General features: G+C 39.2%; 1 protein-coding gene across 4 annotated transcripts in view; it reads right to left on the bottom strand.

Annotated features, from left to right (window-relative positions):
• Positions 1-227: 227 nt before the first annotated feature.
• The window catches only part of LOC114667466 (collagen alpha-1(XI) chain-like), a 377,917-nt gene continuing 350,507 nt past the window's right edge, over positions 228-27,637 (bottom strand). For all 4 annotated transcript variants that reach the window (XM_051920865.1, XM_051920864.1, XM_051920867.1 and 1 more), the window contains 9 exons: positions 19,393-19,500; positions 14,627-14,680; positions 12,869-12,904; positions 11,507-11,560; positions 7,014-7,266; positions 6,636-6,748; positions 5,346-5,414; positions 3,767-4,003; positions 228-2,128 (listed from right to left, as the gene is read on the bottom strand). In XM_051920865.1, the coding sequence (XP_051776825.1) occupies positions 1,982-2,128; positions 3,767-4,003; positions 5,346-5,414; positions 6,636-6,748; positions 7,014-7,266; positions 11,507-11,560; positions 12,869-12,904; positions 14,627-14,680; positions 19,393-19,500 (1,071 nt within the window). In that variant the 3' untranslated portion in view covers positions 228-1,981. The remainder of the gene's footprint in view (positions 2,129-3,766; positions 4,004-5,345; positions 5,415-6,635; positions 6,749-7,013; positions 7,267-11,506; positions 11,561-12,868; positions 12,905-14,626; positions 14,681-19,392; positions 19,501-27,637) is intronic.

The raw sequence follows: 27,637 nt of genomic DNA on the forward strand, positions 1-27,637 counted from the left end.
AAGTATATATGACAATTGCTCACTCGGACAATTTGTTTTGGGGGCCCCCAAGAAGGCGGGGGCCCTAAGCTATAGCTTGTGTAGTTTATACGTAAATCCTGCACTGCTTTCCAGGTAGGTTGGGCATGCAGTGGGTGTCAAAAAGAAGGAGGATCAATACAATACAACAGAACCAGCACCGCTCAGGCCATAATCTGCACACACCATATTATTGACTATACAAAAACTAAAGTATATTTTCACTTTATTGTTATTTTTAAATACAGGTTTGGTATAATACATTAGCACCATGGAAAAGAACATTCAAAAAAATGACATTGCTTTACCTGTTAATTACGAAATGAAAACACTCGACTGGGACGGGAGGCTCGGGCAGTTTCCGTGACGCTTCTTTTCATAGGCTGGGATGAGTATCAGGATTTAAAATGCATTTCTGTAATTTCATGGCCAGGATTTCACTCACAGAAACACAGAGGCAGTGTGGTGACACCCTGCTACGCAGCACGACATGACTTACCTCGTCGATTTCAGTTTATCGATGAACTACTCCAAAACAGCCGAGGCCTACTTTGGGACATCAGCACAGAATAATGCAGCACATCGTCAGATGACGAAACCCGTCCATTGAAGTCCACGGAGATTAAAGTGCTTTGAGCGTTGGTCATGTTGATATCTCCAGTTATAAGCTCTAAAGGTTCTAAAAGCTTCTACTCTCCCTGCTTTCTTTGTTTCACCTTGAGCTGTGGAGGCCCGATACTCCAAATGTCAGGTTGGCCGTTCATCGCTTAACATCCAGTTTCAAAATGGTGAATATCTATAGGGGGGAAGGCACCGTATTGAACACCATCAAGTACATTTCTTGTAAGTTGAATTTGATTTTTGTATTATTATAATCTCGGGGTCATTATTACAATTTGAAAGGGGGGGGGGGGTTCAAAAGTGAAGCCGTCTAGACGGCCTTTCCTGCCGAGCCTCCCTGTCCCGTCTGTAACCTGAAAACCCAACGGGATGAGTGACTGAACGCTTCCTTTACTCCACACACTCTTGTCTCTCAAAGGTTGGAATTTTTTTTTTTGTTTATATATTAGCACCAGTGAGGAGCAAAAAATAAAAAAAATAATAATAATTAAAATAATTAAAAAGGACAACAACAACATCATCAAGGCAAAACACAATATACAGTACATAATGATTCATGAAGCAACGTGCAACACTCTTCATTTTCCCTTTTTATAAGAACAGAGGAGGCACATTTTAAAGAGGAATCATGGCAGTCAGTGATGCACTGAAAGCAGCAAGGCACACCTCAGTGCTTTGTGCAAGAGAGAAGAAGAAAATGAATTTATAATATATATATAGAGAGAGAGAGATAGATAGATAGATAGAAAATAGAGGTAAGGGCAAGCCTGCGGGGATCCACTTATAGGTTGGTTAGCCTTGTAGAAGCAAACTGAATACAAAGGAAAAGAAAGAATGCTGTAAACAATGTTACAATTCACATGTCATTTTTAAAATGAAAAATAAATTACATTTGCCATCTTTATTTCCTGAATAAAAAGAACCATGTGAAACCTAATATCAAAAAAAAAAAGCAAGGCACACCATGAAAAGTGGATAATGACGATGTGAAACGCAGAATCAAAAAATTCAAAAGTACAATGGCTGTCGTCAAGTGACCGCCTAACTGACTTTTTTTTTTCTTTTAAAGGGGGTGTGTGAGTACAATGTCCAATCACATTAGTTCATCAAGTCATAAGACACAAGCCTATCTTTCAGCGTTTCATTTTTTGTTTTTGTTTTTTTTCTTTTAAGTACAAAAAAAAAACACATACCACAAACCCACCACAATTGGAGAAAGAAAAAAAAATATATATATATATATATATATAAATATTGCTTGAGGAAACTGTAGCAGAGTCTTTCTCTCTTTTTTGCTTCTTTGTTTATTTCAGTTTTAACAAATTGTTTTCTTTGATCCTTTTTAGCCATTGAAACACACAGGCCCAACCTGGAATCCAAACTTCTGGCTTGACTGTCCAAAATCTGAAACGGCAACATCCTTGATTGGAAAGAAATCCACTTTTAAGGAGCTGATTTGAAGGACAGTATGATCAGAGACTTTCCGGGACTAGAAAAAAAGTAAAAAAAAAAAAAAAAAAAAATTAATGATTAAAATTATATTTTAATAACATAAGTCACAACATCAAACATGTCACAATCTTCCATGCCTTTACTGTGTTTCCCGAATGTGTGCTGTGCTAGGGTTGCTTTTCTTAAATGGTATACAGTAGACCCCCACGAAGTCACAGTCTCAGGGTTCGCGGACTCAGTCGTTCGCCGACTTTTCCTTAGAACCTAACTAATAATTGTTAGCGGAAACCGCGTATATCCTCTGTAATTTTTTTATGGCCTTTTTTCATGGCAATACTGTACTGTAGAGAGAACACCAAGCAACTGTAGAGGAAAAGGCGGCTTGTGCTGGTGAAAGTAGCCAATCCGAGAGCGTTATTCATTTCTCCTTGCTGCTGATTGGCTGCTGCTCTGTGATGGCTCTCCGGCAGATGCAGCTCAGCATTCCCGTATCATAACCGTTTATTGCGTGTAGCTATTTTGAATATTTCGCTGAGCGTTCGCGTGTTTTTCATTTTGTTCTTCTTAAAGCCCTAAGATGCCGCCCAAACACCCTGCACCTTCTGAAGCTTAAGGTCTAAGCTCCAGAAAAAGTTTAAGACAGTCCAGGAGAAGGTTGAACTACTGGTTTTGCTACAGGAAATAAAAAGTAATGTCACAGTAGCCACCCAAGGAGCTGTAAATCCTCTGCTTTGCTGTGTCGTCATTATCATCATTACATACCTTCATCGTACTGCACAACTAATTAATTATCATCATCATCAATCAATATCATTCATTATTGGTGAGTACCCGTACATTTTACTGTATTTTTATTAAATTAAATTATTACGTATTTACCCTACTTATACCAAAGAAAACGACAGCGCAAACCAAAGAAAATATGCTTGCATGAATTACAGGACATATAGCGGTAACATCGGTGTTTTACATTCTAACACTGCGGGAGACATAGCAGTACAGTACTGTACAGTATACGGGTTTAATTTCACATTCTTTATTTTAGGGTAATGTATTAAGCTGAGTTTGAAATTAAATTAAAGTGTTTTGGGGGCATATTTAGAGTTTAAGCTATTTTTTTGACCACATCCAAAATTCATGGTTTTTCACAATTCGCTGGTGCTCTAGGAACGTAACCCCCGCAAATTTTGGGGGTCGTCTGTACATTTAAACAAGTATATACTATTGGCAGACATGTGGGCTTGGGGAGTGTTTTAGGGGTGTGAACTAGGCGAATTCAATTTTACAAGGCTTTGATGCGAGGATAGGAATCCCAAGCACCGAGGAGTTCCAAAGCGCTTCCAAAAATCGCCGCTAGAGGGGGATATCACCATCAATTTCTCCATCGGACATAGTCAGGAAATTTGGTGTGACTCTGGACTCCTCCCGTTCATTCATGAAATATATTTCTTCAATGACCAAATCATGTTTATTTTCCCTTAATATTCAGAGGATTCGACCCTTCCTTACTAATTACGTCATTGAATTCTTTATTCTGGCACTGGACTATCACAATTCTCGATGTGATGGGACTTTTCTTCAACTGCAGTCCAACCTTGTCTGCTAAATAAATTAATAACCATTGAGGTTGGTCAGCTTGGGGGAACAAAAGGCAACTCTTGAGCACAGTACCCACCTGGCACCCATCGTAGACGGCATTGATGAAGGTTGGCGTCTTGTTGTGAGATACCTCTTCATGGTTGCCACCCTTGAACCTTAGGGAGTTGCTGTAGGTGACTGAGGTAGAGTCGTACCAGGCTACTGACTTCTGACAATTGTAGGTGAACGTCTGGTGTGCTGTGGCACTGAGCAGCTTCAAAAAGGTCATCTGAACCACGCTTACTGGATTCCCATCGGAGTCTATGTAGGTGAACTAAGGACAAATAAAATTAAAGTAAATAAAGTCCGTGTGAATCATTCTGGACAAATCATGTTTTGGGTATTAACGTAGAGAAGAATACGCAGTATCCCCTGAGGTGTTTGTATCTACACACCAAAGGAGAAACACACTTAACCTGGTGGAAACATTGGTGATGTCATTATTCACTCTAATGACAAGCAACTAAGAGACAAATATGAAATTCATTTGAGAAAGAGTCAGACGAATAAAAACTCAGCAGCACTAATGCAACAACTATTTGGAGATGCTGGAAGTACGATGGAAGAAACACATCCTAATGACGGATATCTCAGGTTTTTGGACCAAGAAATGCAACAAAGAAAATAAAGACGCTCAAGGGGTGATAGAGTTACTGCGTATAAAGTGTTTTGGTATGCTTTCCACATTAAAATATAGCATTTATCTAAAAAGTATCGTGAAGAGTTACGAAAGCAGATGAAGGGTGTGTGAGCAACAAGAGGACAGAATGTTCTAGGTGATGATGAAAGAAAGTATAACTGTAAGACTTGATAGTTGTCACGTACACTGGAAATTCAATAAAAGGAGACGAGCTGAATGTAAGAGATATTGAGAAGGACAAAGAATGTAGCAGAATGAGACGTTTAGTTAGGTGTAAAAGAGGCGTGTAAGCTAACGAAAATCTCAGAGTAAACGTCAGAGGTTGAGTAAGCATTAATTCAGCACTGCTTAGAAATATGGGACTGTAACGTTGCTCTGTGACCATCCTGTGACATCTCTGCTCACGGAACATTCCCTTAAGAGACTGCTGTGACGGGGTGCTACCTCTTCATGAAGAGAAATTAAAGAAGCATGAACAAGCTTCCTCCTGCCTGGTTCTTCAGGGTGATTACACACTTACTTGTGCACAATAATAAACATTATAGAAGTTAATTTACTTCATTGTATACTTTGCACAGTACAATCAGTTCTATTATATTGTAAATATACAATGTACTGCGGTGTTCTTTACATGCAAGTACTGGACTGAATAGCAATTTTGTGATATGTTAGGCTAACAAGCGCATCACCTTTCCATCCAACACTCCATCCATGAAAGGTGAAAAGGACAAAAGAGCATGAGAAGGCCGTCTGCTCTGTTTGTCTGTGATGAACTCCTGAGTTCCCACTTCATGACCGTTTCATATCTATTTTGTAATATCAGCTCATTTAAAGGAAATCTAGGCTGCTCACCAATATTATTTGTGATTTTTTTAACAACACATTTTCCTCTAAAAACCATACCTCAGCACAAATGAAGATGCTGTTGCCGATAACTTAGTAACTGTAGTAATACATTTACAATCATGGCTTTTACCTCTCTGCCACGTTTAAATTCGCTGAACCAGCTCCCTGGCTTTTCCTTACTCCATGATGCAAGTTTCACCTAAAATTAAAAACAAAAAAGATAGATAGATAGATAGATAGATAGATAGATAGATAGATAGATAGATAGATAGATAGATAGATAGATAGATAGATAGTATTTTAATTTATATATATGAAACATACCATGTAATAACTAGATAGATATTAATTTTAGTATAGTAAACAAGAAAAGATTGAGCGATAGATAGTATTTATATTTTATATATGCCCGGGATTGGTTCCTGCCTCGCGCCCTGTGTTGGCTGGGATTGGCTCCAGCAGACCCCTTGACCCTGTGTTCGGATTCAGCAGGTTGGAAAATGGATGGATGGATATATACATATACAAATGTATTATGTAATAGATAGATAGATAGATAGATAGATAGATAGATAGATAGATAGATAGATAGATAGATAGATAGATAGATAGATAGATAGTATTTATAATTTATATATATGAAATGTACCATGTAATAACTAGAGAGATATTAATTTTAGTATAGTAGACAGGAAGAGATTGAGCGATAGATATTATTTATATTTTATATATATACATACACAAAATGTATCATGTAATAGATAGATAGATAGATAGATAGATAGATAGATAGATAGATAGATAGATAGTATTTATAATTTATATATATAAAACGTACCATGTAATAACTAGAGAGATATTAATTTTAGTATAGTAGACAAGAAAAGATTGAACGATAGATAGTATTTATATTTTATATATATACATATACAAATGTATCATGTAATAGATAGATAGATAGATAGATAGATAGATAGATAGATAGATAGATAGATAGATAGATAGATAGATAGATAGATAGATAGATATTTATAATTTATATATATGAAATGTACCATGTAATAACTAGAGAGATATTAATTTTAGTATAGTAGGCAGGATATGATTGAGTGATAGATAGTATTTATAATTTATATATATATATATATATATATATACGAGGGGGGACCCAAAAATAACTGGAAATAAATAAATAACCTAACAACAACAAAATTCTGGTTATTTTTGGGTCTCCCCTCGTATATAGGTTCTATCAAATAGGATTTGTACTTCTAAATAAACAGGATCAGAGAGCAGCCTGTCTTTTGTGTTACAGAAGGCATGTTAAGGCCAGAAGACTGTCAAGTTTTGAGATGTGTAGAATCTCGTCCTTTGTACCCGCAGTGTTGCCACTTGTACCACTTTGAATTGAAATACTCACCGATTCAAATTTCTTCTCTGGATAGAGACAGGTCTCCCCTTCTGCTGTGAAGTTACAGAATACTTTGATGGAGTCTCTGTGGCAGCCTTGGTTGGGATCAATCCAGTATTCACCTGAAGTAGGAAGAAAGGGTCAGGCTCAGACTAGCATGACAAGTGAGCTCTCTTCTGTTATGATTCCCTTAGCGCCATTTTTGAGTGTATTCCTTGAATTTGCTTTATCATATTATTAAGGAAAGTCATCTTCTGGCTGTACCTGTGCTAACAAAGCCTATTCTATTCTATTCTATTCTATTTGGTTCATGCGGGTGCAGTTAGGAAACACAGAGTTAGATGAATTAAATATCATGTGCAGGACATGAAGTCATTTGTGAAATACCATTTTGGAAGTCGGGGTTGCACATTTGCAGCTCTTTGCATGTGCGGGCCGGGCTCTCCTGGGTTCCTAAAGGCTTCCTCATTTGTTCCACCTCTGACTTCATGGAATTGAGGGACGCAAAGACTTCCTCCATGCCATTGACGTTGCTTCCATCATCGTTCATGATCTGGTCTTCTTGTATATTCTCTGTGTGCCGTCGCCTCTTTCTCTCTCCTTGAATTGGCAAGGGTTCAATCATGTCTGCCGCAGGGCCCTGGGTAAGTTAAAAGAATAAAAAAAAAACTTTAGGAGAACACAATTAAGAATGGCTGAGAGATTTAACATCATGACAAGGTTGAAAGGAAATATTGTGCTACCGTGTCACCCAGTTATTATGTTATGTAATAAAATGTATTAAACATATTCTGTATAAAATATGAGAAGAAAATGTTGTAAAGTAATGTAGGTCATAAGCTTGAAAACAATCGATATTCTAAAGTTTAAATGAGGCAGAAATTGTATATTTAGGTCTTTATTGTCCACACTTCATTAAGCATCTTATTATGAAAACTCTGAGCAATTCTGTGTTCAAAGCTTAGACATCCTTTTGTCCTCTTAAACAAAACAATCATTTTCTATTGTCACCCACGTGTGCATAAGGGACAGCTTAAAGGCTCTGACGATTGTAATTCCCTGCCACACCAGGGGTTGGCGCTGTGTGCCAATCCCTTTTCTCTTCCTCCTCTGTGCAGACCGGAAGATTGACAGCTCTACCACCACTGAAGTCACTTCCTGATGTCCATCACCTGGACCCGCCTCTTCCTGCCAGAAGGACTTAAGACTGGAAGATCTGCCATCTTGAGCCAATTCAGTAGACAACTCACATCTGAGAAAAGCGTCTCCCCAATTGTGGCAGGTTTTCTTTATTTTCAATTATATGGAGTCACTGGGGTAGTGCCTCAAACTCTTAGTCTGTTTGATTTCTTACGCTATTTGCATTTTCTTTTTTATGTAACATAACTTTCTCTAACCAGACGTGTGGGGGGCCAGCAGCAATCGGGACAAGGCAGGAAGAAGTCCAGAAGGGCAAACTAGTCCTTGAGATTCGACACATAGGGCAACCACGTGTGCGAGCTGAACTTGGTTACGCTATTAATGGAAGTGCTGCCCTTTTGGAATTTCTTCAAATAAAATTGCCTCTCGGCTGGGGGGTGGTCTTTTCTGCCCATTGCTATCAGGCAAGTCAATGCTTCCACCCGATGTTGTCATTAATGTTGTTTTAATTGATTGATTGATTGGCTGTGCTTGTGTATGTGTATGTGTGCTTGGAGTGTGTGTGTGTTTGCCCTGTGATGGAATGCCATCCTGTCCGGGGTTTGTTCCTACCTTGCGTCCTGTTGTAACTGGGATAGGCTCCAGCAGACCCCCCACCCCCCACAACCCTGTTTAGGACTAAGCAGGATAGAAAATTACTGACCGACTGACTATTGAAGTTTGCATGTTCTTCCTTTGTCTGAGTGGGTTTCCAGTTTCCTCCCACAGTCCACAGACATGCAGGTTAGGTGGGTTGGCGATGCTAAATTGGCCCTGGCGTGTGTGTGTGTGAGTGTGAGTGTGAGTTCACCCTGTGATGGACTGGTGGCCTGTCTAGTGTTTATTTCTTGCCTTGCACCCTATGCCAGCTGGGTTAGGCTCCAGCAGACCCCCCCCGAGACCCTGTTTAGGACTAAGCAGGTTAGAAAATGGCTGTCTGACTGTTCATTCTGTGAATTCCCTTTTAGAATTAGTAGATTAGTAGATCATATTTTTGGGTGGAGTATTCCCTTGAACAGAACAATTTAAAATTCTCAAACAGATCCATTAAGGAATGTTAAAAATGATCGATTATTAGGCCAGTTTTTCTTAGATAACAATTATTTAATGAGCTAATTCACTACTCATTCCGTATTCGTAGGCAGGTCATTTTTGGGTGGTGTAGTCCTTTAACTCTTTCAGGGTGGATGTTGACTTTTGTCAAAATTCAGGGGTAGAGGACGGTAATCAGCTAATAAACGACCACAAAACTCGCCGTTACATTTCAGTTCGACTCTCTTCACTAGAACTTCGTCGATTGAACTCAGATTCTTTCTCGTGCGCATGAGTAGCGATGAGCAAAAAAGATCTAAAATGGCATCTGGCGAAAGACCAAAGTGAAGGTGCAAAGCAAAATAGTCCATGGACAACGTTTTACATATTATCGCTGAATCGGACTTTGACTTGCTGAACTCCAATTTTAATGCAAGTGATTTGGAGATCGAGATCGAAAACAAAGTAAGGTACTGGCATCAGCAGATTGGTCCCCAGTGGATCGTGGTGCTGAACACGTTCTTGTAGCAGATGCTCCTATGGCAATGTTCACCTGGGAGGGCCGCCACTTATGATGACAAGATGAACAAACTAGACTGCATTACATTAGCGACTGTCACCACCACCCATCAGCCAGACAGCCGGCTCGCTGCACATTCATGCTGGCTGTTGAAATGGAGAATACGCGGCATCAGCAGCCACAGCATGCAGCAACAGACATTTTATGTTGATTTATGTGTCGCTACGTGTGCCCACAAAGAGTTAACTTTCGGAAATTTACCAACACATCTAAAAACGCCACACTTGGATCTGATTTATCTTTTACGTCTTAAGGAAACGGAATTCAGGCTCTGTTACTGCACTGTTGCAAAAAGCTAGTTTAACTTATAAAGATTGGAGTAATTTTTTATAACTAAAAATTCAATAACAATTCCCCTTTATTACATGTTTGTCACATCTTTGTTTTTTTTCTTTTTCCTTAAAAATCTTCTTATCCCTGAGGTGCGACATTGTGACACAAGTTAAAGTAATGACTTTCTACTGCTAGTTTTGCTAAACTACTCTTCAGAACTTAAAAATAAATATATATAAAATGACTATTTAAAATATATACATATAAAAATACATATATTTGTAAATGACCACAACTTATCAGACCCCTGGAGGTTTCTTAACCCAAACTCAAGAACATATTCGTTCTACTCACCAGTGCATCATAGCTACTCAAGAATTAATTATTTCTTTATAGATAATAATTTCTCGCCTATGATTAAAACGTGCAAATACGACACAATTGTTATCTCCGACCATGCCCCTCTAGTTTTGGAGCTAAAATCATTAAGCCCCTCACACTCACCTCGCAGAAGGCGTCTTAACACTCTTCTATTAGCAGATGAGAACTGCACAGAATTTATATCCAAACAAATCAGCTTCTTCATAGAGACAAACACACCCACAGAGGTTTCTACATGAACACTCTGGGAAACTCTAAAGGCCTTCTTAAGAGGACAGATTATTTCATATCTTTCCCACAGAAATAAATTAGAAACCAAGAAAGCGTCAGAGCTAAGAAGCGAAATTACTAGAATAGATGAAGAACAAGCCAGGCATCCAAGTGAGGCTCTTCATAGGAAAAGGCAGGCCCTGCATACAGAACTCAACATCTTGACAACTAAAGAAACTGAATAACTTATTTCTAAGTCAAGACATCATTACTATGAACACAGAGAGAAAGCTAATAAGCTTTTAGCTCAACAAATCCACAAGCAAGAAGTTCGCAATGCAATCCCAGTAATCACCAACATGAATGGAGAAGAAATCATTGACCATAAAAATATAATGCATGCATTTAGAGACTACTAAAGAATCTTATATTCTACTGAGTTCAAAGAAGACAACACACAATCTAATGCATTTCTGGATACATTACAGACACCACAAATAGATACTTTAAGTGTTGAGGAACTGGATAAACCTCTGACCCTATCAGAATTACTAGATGCTATAAAGTCACTTCAAAGCGGGAAATCAACAGGCCCTGATGGCTACCCTGTAGAATTTTATAAGAAATTCTCCACTGAGCTACCTCCCCTCTTATTGGCAACATTTACAGAAGCTAGAGACAATCAAATTCTATCTCACACTTTTCGTCATGCATTAATCACCGCTTTCCTAAACAAAATAAGGACTTGTTACAATGTGCATCATACAGACCAATTTCACTCCTGAATAATGATGTTAAGATACTCTCAAAAATTATAGCTAGAAGAATGGAGTTTATATATATATATTTTTTCCTTTTTTTTTTTTTGTTTGTTTATTTTTGCCCTATTAAAAAGCCCTAAGCAATTCTCCTTTGGCCACACTCTCCTTCTCAAGGGTGGGGTTTGAATTCTTTTTTGTATTAATTAATCTATTTGTATGGAATGATTAGAATAAAATTAATAAAAAAATAAAGAAAAATACATATAAATAAAACGTAACTATAAAAATATTATGTAAAAAAAATGTCCTTGGCTTTGTGGTAGTCTAATACACAATCACACCTCAGAAACTTTATTTTAAGACTCCAATATTAGAAAAGGATGAACGGAGCTCCTCCAAAGGCAACTAATTTAGTCTGAGGACATGCACTGCACATAACCAAGTATTAGAGGAGGGATACTTACAGGAGGTCCGGGGAGGCCAGGGGGTCCTGGGTCACCTCGTTGGCCGATGGCTCCCTGTCAAATGAAGGATGGCAGTCAGCGTGAGTTTGTACAAAAATCTCTGTGGCACAGTGAAACAGCAGGAAGTGGACCTTGAGAAGATGAGGAAAGGCAGCAGCAACTGTTTGCTTAAGGACCTCGTCTGTGTGACTGAAATGGCCTCTTTGATTGGCTGTGTACCTCTATCCTGTTAGAACATCAGAACAATCTGGACAAGAACGGGTCATTCAGCCCAATTAAAGCTCGCCAGTCCTATGTATTTAATTCTTACTTAAACAACATCAAGTCAAATTTTGAAGGTCCCTAAAGTCCTACTGTCGACCACATTCATGAAGTAAACTGATAAAGAAGTCTGATTTGGAGCTGACACTGAAGGACTATGGTGATGGAGGTAGGATTCTGAAAATGACATCCACATGAATACTTAGGCAATCAATTATTTTGTGTTTTTATTTTGAATTGATTTAGACCACTTGGCAGAGATCTTTTTTCACTTTCTTCCTTCTTGATTGAGGTCAGAAGGAAAAAAAAACAAATCTACTGTGCTTCAATGTTGGTATGGAGTTAACAATTGAGTAACAATACAATGTGAGAACTTCTGACGGGGTGAATATTTTTATAGGCACTGCATATGAGGAGCATGCACAAGATCAATTGATCTATGTATCTATCTACACTAAAATTAATATCTATCTATCTATCTATCTATCTATCTATCTATCTATCTATCTATCTATCTATCTATCTATCTATCTATCTATCTATCATGTATTTTATGAAGCACCTCTTATTTTGCAGTTATTACTTTGAAATGTTCTGAGCATTTTTTGTGTGACTCTTATGTTCTTCAGGGCTGCTGCATAAAGATATGTGACCTAATTAATTTTATTATTTCTTTTGATGCAGTTAAATAAGGGCTCCTGATCACTGAGGGTCATCTCAGACCCCAAACCTCAAATACAACTGCACCAAACATAGCCCCAGGTGTAAAAAAAAGCCATTATTCTTTCTTTCTTTCTTTCTTTCTTTCTTTCTTTCTTTCTTTCTTTCTTTCTTTCTTTCTTTCTTTCTTTCTTTCTTTCTTTCTTTCTTTCTTTCCCTTTTATATAAATATGGAGGATGCCCAGCATTCACCTGCCTGAGCCCTGACCTGTCCTTCACATTTACTGATGGCTCATTAAAGTGACCTTGTGAATCACAGAGAATCCTGTCGCTGACTGCCTGTTACTGTTCAAGCAGACATTTTCAGAATTATAGCATCCTGCCTTTGATGGGACACAATCACTCTACTGTATTAACAAGCAAGACAAAAAAATGACTTACATTGGAACCCTTGGAGCCCTTCTGACCAGCAGGACCCTGTTAGAAAGACAACCATGATTAGACACCACAAAAATACACATTACCATATTTTATCTATCTATCTATCTATCTATCTATCTATCTATCTATCTATCTATCTATCTATCTATCTATCTATCTATCTATCTATTAAAAAAGAGATGGTGATATACTGCTTTTAATTTTTACTGTGTGCAGTATGTGAATCAATAAGTACCGGTGGTTCAGCAGTTACCAGTTAAGTGCAGCCAGTGGAGTGTGGCTGACTAATGAGCATCGTCTTAACGTAGTGGCCTTCTTTTGCCTGCTGGATTTAGCAGTTAAATACGACAAATGGCTAAGCCCGTGAAGCATTATTCTTGGCCTATTTTAACCTGTGTAATTTAGAGCATGTTTAAAATCCGGTTATAGCCGCATCAGTGTATAGCGGTCCCTCGCCCAATCGTTACTCCTGCTGCGCACGTCCCCTCTCCGACCTCCCTGTGACACTCTCAGTACTGCTAACTCGCCCTTCAACGCAGTCCGTTAGAATGGCAATGCAGAAAAGCAAATGGTCTGTTCAACAGAGTGGCAAAAATGAACGCCAAAAAAAAGAAAGTGAACAAAGAAGAACTGCATATAATAAAAATCAAGAACAAAGAGAATCAACCAATAAATGAAAAAGATGAAAATATCCCAAACAATATGCGGACAGAAATGCAAAAAAGCTACTTTTCTAGAATGTGAGTTAGAGGATAAAGTAATTCATAATACTGATTTTGACGAGGTCTTAATGTAATTTAATCTATTATTTACTTTTTATTACATTTTATTACGTTTTACTTTTTACATCTACTTTTTTGTTTACTATGTTTTATCATTCATTGGTATTTAAAATAGACAGCGAAATACTGAAGTAGCTGATTTTCTGCCTGTAATAACTGAGGACCAAACAGTCTTCATTCCGCACCCCGCATACTCTTCTTTATACCATCTTTTTAAATACAATTGCTTTATCTAACGGAGGAGCGCCACGACATAATATTAATATTAATAATAATAATAATGCTTTACATTTACATAGAGCTTTTCTCAGACACTTCAGCCCCAAGCAATGTGCAGCATACAGCTGACTGATGCGACGGCAGCCATTATTGAGGCACATGAGTCGCAGATCTCTAGCCTGAGAGCCACCACTTTGGTTGAGCATTGATACTAATTACTATGAATACAAGAAATGGCAGACACATAAAGAGATGCAGTTAACCACTTTATTCTGCCCAAAATCACATTGGTACGTTTGGTTTTCTGCATTTAGCGGTTTAATAAAAGTGACTGCACTTAGCATATTGCTCTGGTTGGCCTGCTGCATTAAACTGTTCAATGACGCACACTGTATATACAAGGGACACTTGCAAAGTACGTGGAGACTACAACGGGTAGAAGCTGACACAATACTTCTTCACGTTCGTCATGGCTTGACGGTTAGTTCAACATACTGTACGTTAGGCTGGTTGAAGTCAAATGAATGTGTACGCTCCGCTGTTTCATTGTTGAACAACGCGCCATAATTAGATCTCTTTGGGCAGAGGGAGTGAAATCTGCTGAAGTTCACCAGGTAGGGCTGTTGCCGTACATCTTTACACAAAGTGCTTTAACGCCGCGATCATCACACAAGGAGCCATATAACGTATAAAAAGTTGAATTTAAAAATGAAAGCATAACATACATAAGACAACCAAAGAAGGAAGCCATACTTACGGCTAGGCCTTGAGGCCCAGGAGGTCCAGTCGGGCCCCCAACTCCAGTTTCTCCCTGTTGATGCAAAACAAAGAAAACTGCTTCATAAAATCTTGGATTCCTATCAGTTACAGTATATCCATCATGGCAGGACCCTTCATTGTTTTACCATTTCGTAATGAGACTTTAAGATGGGCTTTGCTAGGATGTCCTTCTTCTTCTTCCTCTTCTTCTTTTCCCACTTCTTTGTGGGGTCAATGTGTTTGATCAACCATTCTCCACGCAGCTCAGCTCCTGCACCTCCTCCTATGCCAGTCAAGCCTCTTTTCCTTCAGATCTTCCTCAATTTATCCATCTGCCTCGACTTTGGCCTCCCACACTTTCTCTTCCCCTTTACTTGCATTCCCTTCCCTCTTTTCCCCACATATTCATTGTCTGTCTTTGTCACACATCCATACCACTTCAACCTTTCTTTGATATCTCCCTCTGCTTATCTCATTTAGTATTCACTTCCAGCTCAACATTCTCATTTCCACCACATCCAACTTCTTCTCCTGCTCTCCCTTTACAGCCCGTGTCTCAGCTCCGTACATCATTGGTGGTCTTAAACATCTCACCTTCAACCTCCGCCTTAATTCTCCCACCACACAATACTCCTGATACCTTCTTCCAACTGTTTCATCCACCCTGCACTCTATGGGTTATCTCTGCCTCTAATTCTCCATCTTGGACTACCACTGATCCTTGATATTCCAACTTCTCCTCTGTTTTCCAATAGCTCTTCCTGCAGGCAAACGTCTGAATCCTGATCATCATTAACCCTCATATATTCTGTCTTCTTCCTATGTATCTTCAACCCTCAGTCATCCAAAGCCCTTCTGCCTTCTTCCAACTTCCTCTCCATTTCCTCTGTTCTGGTGCTGCACAACACAACGTCATGAACAAAAAAACCTGCACCGGGGGGATTGGTCTTTGTTGTGGTGTGAAATTTTGCATATAAGTTGATAAATATTTTGTATGTCTTTATTTGTAACTTAGACATAGCAATGGAATGTTAGTGTTACATTATTGATAAGAGCAGCAATGGTTTGATGGTTAAGACCCCCCCACCCACCCCAGTCTTTAGGACTGAGTCTTTGTAATTTTATGACAGGGTTGGGGGAAGTGGCTCAAACAAGTTTGGCCAGTGACGCTCTGCAGGACCCTTTCCATCAACCCCCACTGGAAAGCCTAGCTGGCAAACTTCAGCTCAACATATGGTTTTGGGGGTGGCAGGTGTGAAGGTGTTCTGTCCCCCCATTGATCTGAAGTATGGCTGTTTGGAACTGTCTTGTATCAGAAGCCTTTAAGTACCATGACGCCCTATTGGCTCTAGGGGTTGGATAGAAAACCTATAAATTTGCTTGCTTTACCTCACCCTCTCTCTCTCTTACCAAACTGCTGAATGATCATCTCACACACCATGAACTGAAAAGGACAACACAATGAAGAGGGCAGCCGTACTGAGACAGGCATGTGGCCTGTTCTGAAGAAAGCTGACCACAAATGATGCCTTAACCAGAGACATTTTAAGTAACTAACAACTTTGTGTGCCGCCTGAAACTACACATCAGCATTTATCAGGTTGTACGGTTGCCAATATTCACTTGTATTTTGCTTATTGTTATTATTTATGAATATAGTGGTAAGTCTGGGAGATCTGAGGTATTCTGACAGAGGCTACACATTAATAATACAAAAGGGAAAAGGACAGTAAAATATTACTCTATCAAGACAAAACCATATCCAGAGAGGTAAGGACTTCAAGGAGATCCCTGGTGCCAACCTCCTCTAACTGAGCTCTTGTATGTTACCCCAACACAAGTCCTCACTCCCTCATCCATATCCTGGTCAGTCCTCACATACTTCTCATTGGCAAGGATGTCCCTCTAGGACAAAATGAGTCCTTGTTGACACCATTACATATTGCCATAATGCCACTTAATGTGTGCCACGTTACTCTGTAAGCACTGCCAGTGTTTCCATTTCATCTGCTTGAGGTCCAAGTAGACTCCTACTAAACATCGCTAGTGACACCAAGAATATTTCATTTTTATTTATTACTAGCTGTCCCCTGTGGCTATGCCCCATAGTAGTGAAACAGGACAAACTTTAAAAATTAATAAAAACATTTTTTAAAAATGTAATAATTTCTCTTGAGAAGAATTTATACTGTTAACTTTTGTATCTGAGGTGCTCTTGATAGATAGATAGATAGATAGATAGATAGATAGATAGATAGATAGATAGATAGATAGATAGATAGATAGATAGATAGATAGATAGATAGATATTAATTTTAGTGTAGTAGGTAGGATAGGATAGATAGATAGATATTAATTTTAGTGTAGTAGGTAGGATAGATAGATAGATAGATAGATAGATAGATAGATAGATAGATAGATAGATAGATAGATAGATAGATAGATAGATAGATAGATATTAATTTTAGTGTAGTAGGTAGGATAGGATAGATAGATAGATAGATAGATAGATAGATAGATAGATAGATAGATAGATAGATAGATAGATAGATAGATATTAATTTTAGTGTAGTAGGTAGGATAGGATAGATAGATAGATATTAATTTTAGTGTAGTAGGTAGGATAGATAGATAGATAGATAGATAGATAGATAGATAGATAGATAGATAGATAGATAGATAGATAGATAGATATTAATTTTAGTGTAGTAGGTAGGATAGGATAGATAGATAGATATTAATTTTAGTGTAGTAGGTAGGATAGATAGATAGATAGATAGATAGATAGATAGATAGATAGATAGATAGATAGATAGATAGATAGATAGATAGATAGATAGATATTAATTTTAGTGTAGTAGGTAGGATAGGATAGATAGATAGATATTAATTTTAGTGTAGTAGGTAGGATAGATAGATAGATAGATAGATAGATAGATAGATAGATAGATAGATAGATAGATAGATAGATAGATAGATAGATAGATAGATAGATAGATAGATAGATAGATAGATAGATAGATAGATATTAGTTTTAGTGTAGTAGGTAGGATAGATAGATAGATAGATAGATAGATAGATAGATAGATAGATAGATAGATAGATAGATAGATAGATAGATAGATAGATAGATAGATAGATAGATAGATAGATAGATACTTTATTAATCCCAAGGGGAAATTCAAAATGATATACAATGTTTTTGATTTTGCTATCAGGGGTGAGAATGTAGCTGTGATCTCTTTGCCAAAAATGTAATAAGTTGGCAAGGTATCTCTGGCCAAGCAGAAGGTAGGTCAAACGTTGGCACTGTATATCTGATCGTGTTCAGTTCTGACGGGAGAGTGTCCCTCACGTGAGGAGAAGAGCACGTGGCCGTAATATCTCTGCCAATCAGCAAACACACGTAGCTCTGATCTCTCTCTCAAAAATGTTAAACGTTACTCTTTAACAAATCTCTAGATCAGGGGTTGGCAAAGTCGGTCTTTGCGAGCCGCAGTGGCTGCAGGTTTTTGTTCCAACCCAATTGCTTCATTAGAAACCAATGATTGCAAATCTCAGACCTTATTTAATTTTATGGCTTGTTAGTCTAAAATGTTAGGTTCTTATTTTGTACATTGTTTCCTTTCCAAGGGTATCATCCAAATGATTTGAAGCCTAAAACTGATCATTTTCAGTCTGTCACATTTTCTATTAAGTTTTTTATTAAATCAAATCAAAAATTGCATGATGAACACACATGGAAACAAGGTAGATGGAGAACTTCTGGCCGCTTTGTCATTTACATCTTATTGCTAATAAGGAGCTATTAACACACTGAATGCAGCTGTTTAAGATTGAAATAAGCAATTAAGGGCGGGGAGACTTAACAAGCGAGACCACTAAAATGAAGCATCAAACTATCACTTAAGCAATAAGTGTTTCATCAGCAATAATTGATTGCTCATTAAGAAACTGGGTTGGAACAAAAACCTGCAACCACTGCGGCTCTCCCGGACTGACATTGCCTAACCCTCCTCTAGATGATAATGTCTGCTGAACAAACAGGTATTGCTAGCTAAGCGGAGGCAAGGTGCGCTCCAACACATGGCGAGAGGCAGAGCAACTCGAATGGAGGCTGGTGCGTGAGTGAGGAGGGCCCTGTCCAGGTCCCGCCTCCCCCTCCCCTCGACTCACAGCCTCTCTTTTGGATTCGCGTGAATAAATCTTTGCCGCAAGCTAACTATCATTCTCAGCACGAAGAGAGAAGTCGCAAAATGAACCAGAATGTTCAAGCAAATTATAGAAAAAAACCCGATCTAAATCTGTTAAGTAGTTCTCTCACGAAAAGCAGACAGACAGATAGACGGACGCACGTTGGATTTTATATATAGTGAAATGCTTAGTAGGTTACGCGGCCGGATCCTCATCCCCCAACAGGCTCAAGTGGTCACTCATCACCCTCTCAATCAAGAAAGGACATCCTAGTGAGACAGCTCTGCACCTGGGTGATGTCATAAATTGATTACCCCAGATTATAAATTAATTTTCTTCTCCATTCATCCAGCACTCATGCACTTGACCCATAATGACTCCATTCCATTATTAAGAGCGTTGGAAGCTTTTGGCTTCACCTTTATAAAAACACATTTTTTTAACTCCATGATTGCCCGATGTGAAATGTAAAAAATCAAACTTACAGTTCCAGTTATGAAATAATAATAAAAGTGGCACCAAAAGCACCTGCACCGACTTAGCAAGCTCAGTGAGGTAAATGTCACTTACGATGTCTCCTTTTGGCCCTTGCGGTCCCTGAGGTCCTGGAAGACCTCGGTCTCCCTTCTCTCCTTGTTCTCCTGGAGGTCCAATCAAACCGATCAAGCCAGCGTGACCCTAAAAACAACAAAAAGATGTTCATAATTTGAATGTGAAGCAACCCTGAATGTGCTGAGAATTGGCATAGAGGACACAAGTAAGAAAATGTCAGCATGCCACAACATTCCGAGTTCCAAATCTTAGACAGCTGGTGGGAGAGTTTTAAATTTTCTAGACACTTTTTCAAATTGTTCATTATCACATTTTTTTTTTTTTTATTAATAATGTTTGTAACACTGAATTATATTCAAAAATGTCATTACATGTATCAGTAGAGCCAGTCAACCCATTATGCGACATAGGCGTTCATCTGAGGGGCACCATTTATGAAAGTTAAGGGCTACCAAGAGGGACCATTCAGACTTGCAGAAGTGTGATAATAATGTTGGAGGTATGTGAGCCATTTGTGTTTCGCGGCCCAAACACCAGGGGTTGTCAAACTATGAAGACAATAAGTGGGCACCGTTAATGAAAGTATAGCGGAGGGGAACAGATCTTCAAACTCTGATGGTACTGAGCAGGTGTTATTACACTGTTGGGTGGCATTTATGAAAAATATAAGTGCGCACACTCTGCACACCAAGCACTCCTTAAAGTCTCATATGCATAAAGGGGTGCCCTATGTGCAAACTGAAGGGGCATGCACTATTAGGGGTCCCCATCCATCAACCCTGCCTAGGGGCTCCAAATTGTCTTTGACCAGCACTGCGCATTAGTCTTCTTCTTCTTTCGGCTGTTCCTGTTAGGGGTTGCCACAGCGGATCATCTTGTTCCATATCTTCTTGTCCTCATCATCTTGCTCTGTCACACCCATCACCTGCATGTCCTCTCTCACCACATCCATAAATCTTCTCTTAGGCCTTCCTCTATTCCTCTTGCCTGGCAGCTCTATCCTTAGCACCCTTCTCTCATTATACTCAGCATCTCTCCTCTGCACATGTCCAAACCAACACAATCTCGCCACTCTGACTTTGTCTCCTAACCGTCCCATCTGAGCTGACCCTCTGATGTCCTCATTTCTAATCCTGCCCATCCTCGTCACACCCAATGCAAATCTTAACATCTTTAACTCTGCCACCTTCAGCTCTGTCTCCTGCTTTCTGGTCAGTGCCACCATCTCCAACCCATATAACACAGCTGGTCTCACTACCGTCCTGTAGACCTTCCCTTTCACTCTTGCTGGTACCCATCTGTCACAAATTACTCCTGACACTCTTCTCCACTCATTCCACCCTGCCTGCACTCTCTTCTTCACTTCTCTTCCACAATCCCCATTACTCTGTACTGTTGATTCCAAGTATTTAAACTCATCCACCTTCTCCAACTCTACTCCCTGCATCCTCACCATTCCACTGACCTCTCTCTCATTCACACACATGTATTCTGTCATGGTGGTCCTACTGACCTTCATTCCTCTCCTCTCTAGAGCATATCTCCACCTTTCCAGGGTCTCCTCAACCTGCTCCCTACTCTCGCTACAGATCACAATGTCATCAGCAAATATCATAGTCCACAATGTCTAATCTCATCTGTAATGTACATAAAATATTTTTCTTAATGTCATTTTTCAATATCACAAGCCTCAAACTGCTTTCACAGACAACACATTCCACCTCAAGCGATGTAAAGCTTCAAGTCCCCTTGTTAATTGTTATTGGCTGTGGAGGGTCTAAGGCTAATTGAAGTTCGAATTTCTGAAACGTAGAATTTTTCAAAGAAGATTTCAAATCTCAACATAAAATTGTGGGCTGCTTCCAAACATAACAGAAATATTGAATCGTTATAATCTACAGACATTGGTGCAATCTACTGAGTACACATTTTAGTCACCGTAACATAAAGTGTCACCGAGCCAGCTTTCATGCGGCAAGGTAAGTTGCTTGTATTTTTTCAACATCAACGTTATGTCACTCAGCTGCTTCTCTTTCAAACAGCAGGAGAAGTGAGCTGCTGTGCCGCAGGTTCCCACAAGACGCTGTGCGGCCACAGAGACGAGTGCGAGCAGAAGCCGACTGTTAACAAGTAACTTGTGCTAGAAGACAATCCTACCACCGAGAAGACTGAGAGGAGTTTTACACACTGAGGGATAACGCACAGTGCGGTCGCATTAATTACATCTTTAACGTGACGAGTGGTGTCACGTGACCTTCAAAACAGGGTTATGAAAATTAAAACAAAGAAAGACGTTAAAGAAATCAAATTTTACGACCATAATTCCAAACATAAATTAAACGTTAGAATCGGAAACCTTTATGTGCCAGAATCCCAAAATATTCATAGAAACACCACATATTATTACAGTCCTCATGGCCAGCCAAGTTAAATCTTTTGTTAGAATTTATATGAACAGTTAGTTAAACACAGAGCTGGTTGTTCCATTAGGCAACATAGGATGCCATCATCTGAGGGGCGGCATTCATGAAATGAGTGGGCGCCATTTATGAACGTAAAAGTGGGCACGCTCCGCACACCAAGGGGTTCATGCTCATTAAAGTCTACGGTATAAGCTGTGAGGGACTAACTGGTGTCCCTGCCGGGATGGATCCTTCTCCCTTTCCTGGCCAGGAGGGCATAGGAAATGAATGACAGCTGGGGAGCAGTGACATTCCCCTGCCTTGCCAGGAAATGGGCACAACAAGATGCTGTGGCAGCAGCTACCCCGGGATTGGCGTCCCAACAACCTCAGAAGGACACTCTGATTGGGCTAGAGCACTTGGAACATTGGGACAGTGGGAGACTGCCTGCTATGGGCAAAACATTCCCCCGTATACTGGGTGGCAGCATCCCATCTGGTGAGCACCACTATGGACAACCACAGGGCAGCATGGGAGTTGTGGTTTCAGGGATCTTCCTTGCCAGGTTCTGTGGGGGCTTCCAGGGGGATACTGACAGCACAAGGATTGCTGGGGTCCTACCTGACCCGGAATTGTCTCGGGCTGGTGGGGAAGAAAGGGGGAAATAGATCAAGCACTGGAAGTATTCTCAGGTCTGGAGTTAAAATCGAGCCCTCCACTCAGTTCAGGAGGAACTGGAGTCGGATGTGGAGGAAGAAATGGAACTGTGGAAAAAGTAAAGAAAGAGTTGTGCTGAAGGTATCGCTTAAATTAAACATACTTTAATTAAACTGGGACTGTTATGGTGCAATTGTGTCTGGGTGTTTGAGGTCCTGAAACGCCTCCTAGTGGCCACAATGAACAACAGGGCGCCATTTGTGCTATTGAAAGGCTGCACATTCCAGATACTGAGGGGGACCTCCCCCCACAGGTCGTAGAAGTCTAGTACCACAGACAACCTGCTATGAACAACAAGGGGTGACCATGAACATCCAGGAACCCCACCTGGGGCTCCAAACGGTCTTCAACCGGAACTAGATAAATGAATTTATCTTAAGTCAAAATTGAATAAATCTTTTGAACTTTAATCGAGTCTGTGTAGGGACTTGAGATTTTCTTTCTTTCTCCTTATTTTGTGATATTTGATTGAAATAATAACATTCCTAAAGGCTTCAATAAGTGGGTCATGAAGATACCCCCCCCAGTGTCCTCGTCTGATACCCTCACTTCTTCTTGATGCAGTACAATTTATTAAACATGAACGATTGTGTGATTTGGAGTAATGATTCTGTTATTTCGGTTCCACTTATTACTTCGGGATTTGACACAGGCTTCAGAAGGCTGTCAAGAGCGGCGAGTCGGTTTGGAGGGTCATCAAAGCCCACCTTCCCAACTCGCTCCAGAGCCAGGCATAGTGGAGTCTTCATTTTTCCTTAAAATCAAATGTGCGAGGAGGCCACAAGCTGCTCACTTTGCATACTTGACAGAATGGATGAGATAGCAGCCGCTCCTTCACTCTGCCAGCTGAATCTCTCAGGAAGCTCAGCGGAGAAGACAGATAAGGCCCAGGTAACAAATGTGTGCTGACAGCTCCTTTCCTCCAGATTAATATTTATTGTTTAACCAGCTGCTGCGAAGTTTGCCCAGAACTGTCAGAATAAAAGAAGTGAGCTCTTGCGTAATTAACTCCTTTTTGATTCTGTCAATTAGTGGGCTTGTTCAGAGTCACGCACTCGTAGGATAATGGGATCGCTGGAGTCTATGTCAGGCCTCCTCGTTTTCAGTCCATGAAGAGAGGCTTGATGGCTCCCATGGAGCGACAGAAAAGAGTGAAATTAAAGTCAACACTCTGTTTGCTTATCACATCGGTTTGCCACAAAGTTTTAACATTCGATGGTTTCTTGCCTCCTCCAGGAGATGTTCAAACTTATTTCTGTGTCTTTGGTTTGGAACCTGGAGGTTCACTTTCCTTCACGTAAGAACAATATCCCTCAGTGGCTTTGTATTAAGTGTCACGTTCCAGCTAAAGTAATGCTGTTGGACGCAAGCCATGCATTAAGTTGAGAGCTTGTAGGAACAAATTACACGGAGGCCTGCTGGGAAATGTTGCAGGCGCACACACAGCACTGTCATCCAGGATTCCACGTGCAATTCGTTTTAGGATGTCTGTCTGTTATTACTACTGAAACCAGCAATACATTACCTTGTATGGAAAAATCAGAGTAAATAAATTAAGAGTCTAATGGAACACAGGGGTCCCTAGAAGCAACCTGAAAGGATCAACGTAAAGCCAGCATTATCCGGAAGTAAAGAACAGCCTGATAATCTTTGAGTTCAGAGTATATGAGAAGAGTCATAATCAAGGAACACTGGGCCATTTGACCAGTCCAGACATCTGAACATTGTCATTCCTCTACAAATGAGTATAACTTAAGGACTCCAATACAACTTAAATCTGATTTGTAGGGACACTGGAGCAGATACAGATTCAATGATATGAGACTGATCATAACAAATAAAAAAAATCGGGAGTGGTCATCCCTTGACTTTCTCGTATACTCAGATATGGCGATGGATATTTGAGGAGTGAACCTCAAGACAATGATTATATTTTTCTAATATTATGTACATTAAAGAACCATCAACAACACATCAAATCAAATTAATAATATATTGAACAATTATTATAAACGTAAAGTTGAATAAATCAGACTCTGCAGCTGCATGAATAAAAGGTAAAGTACCACTTGCGGTTAGCGGAAATAACCCAAGAGTTGATAGAAATCTGCCTTTTGTACCGAATACTTGTATGCAAAATTTGGTTGACCAAAGTGAAAGTGTAGTCAAGTTATCATATTTACACACACACACAAACATAATTCCAAAAATGGTATTTTCAGACATAGGGAGGTCTAAAACATCGAGATTCATCAAAATCTCAAAATAGAATTTTTGGAGGATTCCAATACTTTCCCTATACTTCCTATACAAGAAAGTCAGGGTGGTCTAAAATGTCGAGATTCATCAAAATCTTGACATCGAATCTTTGGACGATTACAATACTTTCTCTATACTTCGTATATGAGAAAGTAAAAATAACAGTAAAAGTAAAACCTACACTAACGTGAACTGTAGAACGAGTCAAAAAAATACCAATTTAGGGGTATGAGACTAATTATAACATCACATACAATAAAAGAGAAGCTCAGGTAGATATACATTCTGACAAGACAATTTAGTAGAACTTGACAAACAACGTTTTATTGATTTGACCTTATCGATCACAGTACGAATTAAAAGAATTGGTGGAACTCAAACCAGCTTTAAAATGAATTGAAAAAAGGGCTTGAGTAAATAGAAATTCAGGGGTATGAGACAAATTACAGCATCACAAACAGTATTAGAGAAGCTCAGGTAATCATAAATTCTGAAAAGATGGTCGAACATGAAAAACAACATTCTACAGATTTGACCTTATCGATCTCTGTGTCAAATCTCTCTTTTAAAAAAAAAAATCTTGGGAGGGAGTCGAGGGAGACGAAACATGATCTTCTCAGAAGACACTTTGATGTCACGTGAGACAAGGCAGTGAGACAAAAGGACAACTGATGTACAGGCTTTTAAATGATAGATGCGCATGCAGAACACGCAGCTCGCCAGCAGCAGCAGATAGACAGTAGCTGATCCAACTGCAACTCCTTAATGTGCATTCAGCTCCCTCCATTCACAACGCAAGCAGCATTATACGTCCTGCGAGAAAGAGATTTAACCATGACCGGGGCCGGAAATAAAGGACAAAGGACAAAGTAGAACGTCGTAAAGAATTCAAAAATGTTGGTGCGGTATTTTATCAGTATGCTGCTGCTGGAGTATGTGAATTTCCCCTTGGGTTTAATAAAGTATCTATCTATCTATCTATCTATCTATCTATCTATCTATCTATCTATCTATCTATCTATCTATCTATCTATCTATCTATCTATCTATCTATCTATCTATCTATCTATCTATCTATCTATCTATCTATCTATCTACATGCAGAGCAGGTTAGAGGTAATGGAAGTATGAAAATATCAAAGTCTCAAAAAAAGGATAGTAAAGATCGCATTAGCGCAAACTAACGGAATTATTTCTTGGTGAAATAATGGAACAGCGAAAAGAGATTGAATATATTGTTCAGATTTAAACTTTAAGTCAGAGACTTGTAGATTGTCTAATTTGTGTTGCCAGTGAGAATTAAAAGATTCCAAAAACATTGGCGCGGTATAAAGTCCCGTGAGATGGAGACTTTTAACATGAGATTCTTTCAAGTCATGCCCTACTTACAACTATTTTCAAACAAGACCACGGTCATCTAACCTCAGTCGTGTGAATGCTTTTGTCAGACACACTTCCTGGGCTCTCAGCTCTTATAAATTTTATCAGGACGCTAATTTTATACATTCTAGATGACATGTCAACGACAAAGCGAAGAAGAAAGAGCATGGACAAACATTCGAGAAAGTCGTTTTATTTATTAGAGAGAAAGAAACGATATTCACTCACGTTGCGTTGCGTTGTCACGATGTAAGTCCAAACACGGAATGAAAAATTCAATGCGACCTTGAAGAAAACTTAATTCCAAATATTGTTTTTACAAAAGTTTTAAAGTAAAAGTGAAAATAATGCATATGTAACAATTCCCATGAAAATAACAATCTCTTTAAATTGTATATCCGGTAAACCAAACCCAGGGGTGGCCGAGTGAATCGAGCAGGGGGCGTATCCCCCTAGTATCTGTAAAAATTAAAAGAATCACTGAAACTAAAACCAGCATCAACATGAACGGAAGGGTAACTCAAGCAAACACAAATTTAGGGGCAATGAGACAAATCACAGCATCACAAGGAGTAATAGTGAAGCTCAGGTAAACAGAAATTCTGACAAGGTAGTCGAACTTGACAAACAATGTCCTGTAGATTTGACCTTATCGATCACTGTATCAAATATCTGTATAAAAATCGCTGAAACTAAAAAAACTAACACAAACAAGAACTGAAGGGCAACTCAAGTAAATACAAATTCAAGAATATGTGAGTAGTACTAGGGTGTTGTACCGTGTTAGCCATTATGAATGTAGAGAAAAGCCAAGCAAAATGACACCTTTTATTGGCTAACTAAAAAGATTACAATATGCAAGCTTTCAAGACAACTCAGGCCCCTTCTTCAGGCGGCATGTAATCAATTATGTAATTACATAATTACATATTATTATTATTACATCTTGCCTGAAGAAGGGGACTGAGTTGCTCAAAAGCTTGCATATGCGGAGTGGTGGCTCTGAGGCTAAGGATCTGCGCTGGTATCCCGATTCGAATCCCCGTCACTGCCAAAAAGAGATCCTACTCTGCTGGGCCCCTGAGCAATGCCCTTAACCTTCAATTACTCCAGGGGTGCTGTACAATGGCTGACCCCAAGGGGTATGCGAAAACTAACAAATTCCTAATACAAGAAATTGTATAAGGCGAAATAAATAAATAAATATTGTAATCTTTTTAGTTAGCCAATAAAAGGTGTCATTTTGCTTGGCTTTTCTCTGCAGGAATATGTGAGAAATCGTAGCACCACATGGAGTAACAGAGATGCTCAGGGAAACACAAATTCTGACAGGACAGTGTAGTCAAACTTGATGAACATTGAGCCATTCTAACTATTTGATCTTATCGAACCCCGTATAAAATCGCAGTTCACTATTAAAAATAAATTAATAAAATAAAACCAGTACTTTCAAAAAATGTAGGGTGAGTTGAGTAAATACAAATTCACAAGGATAAGACTGATTA

The sequence above is a fragment of the Erpetoichthys calabaricus genome, chromosome 17 (genome assembly GCF_900747795.2).
Source record: "Erpetoichthys calabaricus chromosome 17, fErpCal1.3, whole genome shotgun sequence".
Taxonomy (NCBI): Eukaryota; Metazoa; Chordata; class Cladistia; order Polypteriformes; family Polypteridae; genus Erpetoichthys; species Erpetoichthys calabaricus.